General features: G+C 38.5%; 1 protein-coding gene across 1 annotated transcript; it reads left to right on the top strand.

The window, feature by feature from the left end:
• Window positions 1-1,254: 1,254 nt before the first annotated feature.
• Window positions 1,255-6,916, top strand: LOC117800651 (serine/threonine-protein phosphatase 2A catalytic subunit alpha isoform-like). The gene is made up of 3 exons (XM_034653201.1): window positions 1,255-1,553; window positions 3,171-3,380; window positions 6,205-6,916. Exons 1-3 carry the CDS (start codon window positions 1,530-1,532, stop codon window positions 6,394-6,396), a joined length of 426 nt encoding a protein of 141 aa, XP_034509092.1. The 5' UTR covers window positions 1,255-1,529; the 3' UTR covers window positions 6,397-6,916.
• The last annotated feature ends 21 nt before the right edge of the window (window positions 6,917-6,937 follow it).

Here is a 6,937-nt window from a genome sequence, read left to right as displayed (position 1 = left end):
ACTTGCAAGATTTATATGGTGGTGACCATCTGTTTTCTTATGTCATTGTCCTTTTAAAACTTTTGAGTAACTTACAAATTTCTTTGAACTGGGACCTATCATTTCATTCGTGGCTTTTTTCATTACTATGTGCCAGGTGCTAAAAACACTGGACATGGTATTAATGCCAAACAGTCTTACGGAATATGCCTAGTGAAATTCTGCTTTTTAGTAATAATAAATCATGGGAGATTGGAATTACCCTAGCAAGATGGATTATACGTATTTCTTGAGAAATATCATTTTTTGAGAGACAGCGGAAATTTTTTAAGCTTAAAAGTAGAACAAAATAATGTTTGGATGTTAATGATTGGTCAGTGTCTTGAGATAGGCCCCCCAGATGTTTGGAGACTTGAAAATAATGGTTCTTAGGGGCGCCTGGGTGGATCAATTAGTTGGGCATCTGCCTTCAGCTCAAGTGGTGATCTCGGGGTCCTGGGATGGAGCCCCACGGTGGGCTCCCTGCTCAGCAGGGAGTCTTCTTCTCCCTTTGCCTCTGCAGCCACCCATCCCCCCACCCCATGCTCGGTTGCTCTCTCTCAAATAAATAAAATCTTCAAAAAAAAATGGTTCTTAAACTTCACTGCACCTAAGAAAGCACTGGGGTGGAATAAGGAGGAAGACTCAAAAAAATTATTGATGCTTGGATCCCACTACCAGAGATTCTGGCTTGAGAGAGGAGTAGCCTTAGCATCTGGGTTTTTTTGTTTTTTGTTTTTTTTGTTAAAGAGCTTCTCACATGATTTTTAATATGTGGCTAAGGTTGCATACCACTGCCTTAAAACCAGTCCTTGTTACCCTTGCTTAAAATCTAATGAGCAGTGGGCTCGTTAGCAACAATTTACTATGACAATTCCACCTCCGTGTCCTAGTGTGTTGCCGTCCCCTGATGCAGCCTCCCACTGTACATTCTGAAACACCATTTCATAATGCTAGCTGCAGATAGAAGAAAATGCTCAATAAATGTTGAGTGTATGAAATAAATACTTTCAATCCATTCTCAGAACAAATTTCTTTTACCTTCGTGGCTTAACTGAAATCTGACTGTTCCTGAGGAAGTCCTATACTTTCTCTAATAGCCTTCCCATATAGATGGGTGCTGCCTTCCTCTACGATAAAATTCCCTGATTTTCAGGCATTTTTTCTCTACCTAGATACCCAGGCGCCTTTCCTTACTACTGTTACCTATTATTTCTTCATTCTCCAGAGAACTTGGTGCCAGTTTCCAGGCCTGTACTTCTGACGTTGTCCTGAGAGACATCCATGGCTTTCCCCGAAGATGACGTACCCAGTACCCCAGTATAAGTTCTTGATTCATTCAGCAAACAGATAATAAAATGCCTTTTACACCTCAAAGATTGCCCTAGCGAGGTGCTAAGTATGCAGTGGTGAATTAAAGGAACCTGGTGAACATTTTTTTTAGCTCTTAACTTGGACTTTTGGGTGGAAAATAGATCGGAGGCAGAAGGAATGGAAGCACAGAGTTCATTATGGAGACTAGCACAGTAATACAGGTGAGGTAATAGTGGCTTCGACCAGGGTAGTGGCAAAAAAGATAAAAACGGATTGATTTATGTTTTGCAGGGAGACTAGGCAAGACTTGTTGGTGGATTGGTCACTGAATACTAGTGGCCTTTAAGCTCTACTCTGTCTCAGATATTGACATGTATATCTGTACCTCTGAAATCCTAAATTCACTCATCAAGTTTTCCACCAGCGGATCTTTGTTCTAGTACTGCTTTGATTTGTTCTTCAGTCTATGTCCATGCCCTATTCTCCTCCTTATTTCCTTCCTGGGATGACCAGCTATCATGTTTTACTTGAGTGCAACTGAGGCATTTCTTGGGATGCCAGACTTTGAGCAATAAAACCAGGATAGTTGGGTCACCCTGTACCTACCCCCACTCTACCCTTTTCTCTTCTCTTAAGTGGTATGCTTCAGCCATGTAAAGTTTTTCCTTTTCCTGAGAATATATACACATGATTGCACCTTGCCTATTTTGGACCTCCTCCCATTTCCTTCTCCCGTCCCCTTCTTGTAACTGACTCCCACCCATTCCTTGGACCTCAGGCGGTTTTCCTAGCTATCCCAGTTTGTGATCCGGGAACACTGCTGCTTACTCTAGCATGTCTTAGCACTTGGCCTGATGATTTTATTGTCTGCTGCTGGTGCTGCACTGTATGCTTTTATGGGCTGTCTTGTTCGTTGTGATATCTTATTTAAATGGGTCTCCACGTTTACTTTGTCCCTTTCTTTTATCGCTTAACACAGCCTGTACTTTGTTGCTTGGTTACTTTGTTTGTGGTCCCCTGTCCCCAGTGACTGGTCTTGTATGCTGTGGTCCCCCAATGGCTAGCACAAGGCCTGACACATAGTATCACTCAGATGACTGAGCAAGTGAATGATGGTCTTCCCTAGTGCACTTTGGTTTTGGGGGTAAGGTAAATGATCAGTAAATGTATGTTGAGTGACTGACCGGGTTTCAGTTGAGTGAAATGTTACACTGCCCTTAAAAGTAATGTTTGAATTTGTGATTACATGGGGGAATGCATATGCTGTCAGACAACTTTATAAAAAAACATGCGTATTAAATAGTTACAGTTGTAAAACAAAAAGTTTGTATTTTTAGTATTAAGAGTATAAAAATAAAGGTGAAATTTTAATGTGTCATTCCCCCTCCCCCCCCAAAAAAACCCAGTTAAGCGGGAATTAGAAACCTTTCTTCATATCCTGGAACCCTGGAGTGCCAGCATATTATAATTAGAACTTTAAAACTAAGGAACTAGGTATCTGAATGTCTTGTTCCATTTTCATTTATCTTATATGGCTGCTAATAATAAACTATTTAGCATTTAGTTAGATGGTAACTGAGAGGCCTAAAAACTGATAGTGATGAGAGGAATGGAACTATGCACCTTGATACATGCTTTTTCTAAGTATCAGGAGTGAGATAACCAGTAGGTGGAATCTGGCCATATCTTGCCCTCTTACTTTAATGGAATTATCAATGCCTACAATTTCGTCTTACACTGAGTCTGCTCTTTTTTTAAGCTACATTAAGTTTAAGTAAACATCTTTGTTAATGTTGTTTAATGCCAAATGTATTGGTTTATTTTATCTCCATCTGTAGGCTAAAGAAATCCTGACAAAAGAATCCAACGTGCAGGAGGTTCGATGTCCAGTCACCGTCTGTGGAGATGTACATGGGCAATTTCATGATCTCATGGAACTGTTTAGAATTGGTGGCAAATCACCAGATACAAACTACTTGTTTATGGGAGATTATGTTGACAGAGGATATTATTCAGTTGAAACAGTTACTCTGCTTGTAGCTCTTAAGGTAATTTCAGTTTTGGGGGCATTTTGTACTGGGTGAGACAGCTTTGTTCTTTTTTCCCCCCAGTGGTTTGTGATTTTCTCTGAATATTAAGTTTTAGAATAAAAATCCATATTTAGGAATGCAGGTATTCAGGTTTGGGACTTATAAATCATATGTCTGTCTTCATTCTGAATAAGGGGATGGTACAGAAGGTTATTCTCATTCAAATTCTTTGAAAAGTGTTAGAAGACTGGTCAGATAAAAATGTTTCTGCAGTGAATCAGGGTGTGGGGAGGTATTATAATTACCTTTCTAGATGCTTTTGAAATAAAAGATACTAAATGTCAGGATGTTTACATCTTTTGACACAGTAATTCTATAATTAGACTCCTACTGAAGAAGGATTTCAAGAGGAAAAGAGCTTTATTTATGTGAAAACATTAATTTCTGCATTATGTTTAATACTAGAATAAAGATTGATCTAAATATCCAATAAAAGTGAATATCTAAATTATGATTTCTGTGGAATAGTTTGCAGCCGTTAAAACTTAACGATCTAGAACAATAGGAATGATAAAGCAAATTGCCTTAGACCAATTGTAGCTGAGGGAATTGTACAAAGATCTGAAAATGAGACACAGTAGTAGTCACTAGTTTTTAGAATAGTAGCCTTCTGCCTTTCCTTGGAAAGGAAGTATGATTTTACCTTTAGGGGAGATTTTATTAAAGAATGTTTGCAATGATAAACTGGCTGCCAGAAACCTCTAATACTGCAAAAGTGGTAAGATGTGGTTTTGGCGAGAGCTGAATTTTAGGCAGTATATAATGTATATGTTTATGAAGCTACTAATCTGAATCATGTAACATGCTACAAAACGTTTTTGGAGGATATACTAAGTTCTGCATCTATAAAATGAAGCGATTGGATTAAATGATGGAAAGTTTCTCTAGATACTGTGAAAACAACCTTGCAAGCTAATTTGTACTTAAAGCCCAGGATGAATCCCAGTGCTTAGCAGAGGAGTGAATATGCTGCCTTTAAGAAATTATGTTTAAAGGTTATGGGGCTGAATTGTGCCACATACACCTCCCCCCCATTCATACATTGAAGTTTTAACCCCCAGTACCTCGGAATGTGGCTGTATTTGGTGATAGGGCCTTTAAGAGGTAATTGAGGTAAAATGAGGTCATATGGGTGAGCCCTAATTCAATATGACTGGTGTCCTTGTAAGAAGACATTAGGACCCAGATACAGAGGGAAGATGATAAGAAACATGGAGAAGATGACCTTTTATTAGCCAAGTGGACTGGCCTTCAGAAGAAACTGACCCTCTTCACACTTTGATCTGGACTTCCAGCCTCAAGAACTGTGAGGAAATTAATTTTTGTTGTTTGAGCTGCCCATTTGTTCTACTTTAGTTATGGCAGCCCTTGCACACTAATACAGGTGCACTGGGGGAAGGAAACTTAGGCAAGTAGTGCTAGGACAGTTGGATATCCATATACAAAAAAATGGACTTAGGTAGATCATACCATACAAATGGATCAAAATCAGGAGCCTACATGTAAGAGCTTAAGCTATGAAACTTGTAGAATAAAGCATAGGAGAAAAAAATTTGTAACTCTGGGTTAGGCAATGATTTCTAAGATACGATATGAAAAGCATAATCCATTAAAAAGATTGTTATATTGGACTTCATCAAAATTAAGATTTTTTTGTTTTTTAAAGTATATCACTAAGAAAAAAGTATTTGTGTTCATATAATAAAAACCTATTACAATTCAATAAGATTAAAAATGGACAAAATTCTTGAACAGGTATTTCACCCAGAAGATATAGGAATAGTCAATAAGCACATGAAAAGACGCTCAAAATCGTTAATCACGGAAATGCAAAGTCAAGTCACAGTCACACCCATTAGAATGGCTATCATCAATAAGGCTGATAATACCAAGTGTTTATGGAGAGATTAGAACCTTATACCCATACTGAAACCCAGCAATTATATTAGACTAGAAATATGCCCAGGAGAAAAGAAAGTGTATTGTATGTCTGTACAAAAACTTAGAGGCAAGATGATTATAGCAACATTTTCATAATACTTAAAAACTAAACCATTCAAATGTTCTTCCTACTGGTGAATAAAGAAAAAAAAGTGGACTAGCCATGCAGCGGGATATTGTGCAGCAATAAAAAGGAACAATAACAAGGATCCACTGATACATACACAGATGAGCCTCAGAAATAGTCTGCTAAATGTATAAAGCCAGACACACAAAATACTATGTCTTGTATTATTCCATTTATATGAAATTTTACAAAAAGATCTCAAAAGAGGAAATCATGAGAGCAGACAGATCACACAAGTATATAGTTTCTATGATGAGTGTTTAAGAAATATGGAAAAGACAAAGTAAATCAGTGGTTGCTGGGAGTAGGAGTTTGGGACAGCCCAGCGGGGATATTTTTGGACTGATTGAAAGGTTCTAAAATAATTGTGATGGTTATTGCATACCTACGAATTTACGAAAAGTCATCTGACTATAGAAAAAAATTTCATGGAGTTCTACAGCTAATGATTATGCTTAGTAAAGTTGGTAGTAGTAGGAGTTTAATTGTAGTTGAGATGGAGTTTGCCGATACTCCATGGACAGATGTCTGTAGATGTGGGGTTTCATTTCAGTGTGTGGGGTCATGGGATGTTTTTTTTCCCCCCACCAAAATTGGAACTCTAGATTTTCCTGCAGAAAGTTTGCTGAATTGTCATTTGGTTTTTGAAGGAGCCAGGTATTCATACTGTTTTTTGTTTCGTTGTTTCAGTTATTTTCTGTTTTGTGGTTTCAGGTTCGTTACCGTGAACGTATCACCATTCTTCGAGGAAATCATGAGAGCAGACAGATCACACAAGTATATGGTTTCTATGATGAGTGTTTAAGAAAATATGGCAATGCAAATGTTTGGAAATATTTTACAGATCTTTTTGACTATCTTCCTCTCACTGCCTTGGTGGATGGGCAGGTATGTAGGTCTTCCTAAAACTTACGTTGCTGGTTATTTTCATGAACCTGCTTTCTTAATGTTTAAGTGCCAGTCATCTTTCCACCCACACATCCCTTTTAGATTTCTGAAGTGCCTTCTTGTATCAGGCACCGAACTATATGTTGGGACCACAGGGATGGAAGATGTAGCCCATCCATCCTCTCAGGGTTGTTTCTGGACTAGTCATGGAGATGTGATTAGCTATTTACTGGTCCATGTAGAGGGGTGCACAGAAGACATGGCAAGAAAATTCTATGAGAAGGATGATAGTCTGTGCTGAGATTAAGGTCAGGGAAATGTTTTCTGGGTGCAGTAGCAATGATTTCTCAGGAAGAAGGGGAGTGTATTCACTAGATTAGAGTAGACTGGAAGAAAGACAGCCCCTGCAGAGACAAGCCTGATTCTGGCAGAATACAGAAACGCTAGTCACACCAAGTGATGGGCTGCTGCCTGCAGTTGTTTTTTTGTTTTTTTTTTTTAAGATTTTATTTATTTGACAGAGATAGCCAGCGAGAGAGGGAACACAGGCAGGGGGAGT

Source organism: Ailuropoda melanoleuca, unplaced genomic scaffold (assembly GCF_002007445.2).
Source record: "Ailuropoda melanoleuca isolate Jingjing unplaced genomic scaffold, ASM200744v2 unplaced-scaffold73515, whole genome shotgun sequence".
NCBI classification, from domain to species: domain Eukaryota; kingdom Metazoa; phylum Chordata; class Mammalia; order Carnivora; family Ursidae; genus Ailuropoda; species Ailuropoda melanoleuca.
The sequence above is the reverse complement of the archived record's forward strand: the minus strand, read 5'-3'. Positions and strand labels throughout refer to the sequence as shown.

Coding starts and splice junctions, on each gene's coding strand:
- LOC117800651 (XM_034653201.1), top strand. CDS start 1,530: ATGGAGACTAGCACAGTAATACAG. Junction 1,554..3,170: donor AGACTAGCACAGTAATACAG/GTGAGGTAATAG, acceptor CTCCATCTGTAG/GCTAAAGAAATCCTGACAAA. Junction 3,381..6,204: donor CTCTGCTTGTAGCTCTTAAG/GTAATTTCAGTT, acceptor TTGTGGTTTCAG/GTTCGTTACCGTGAACGTAT.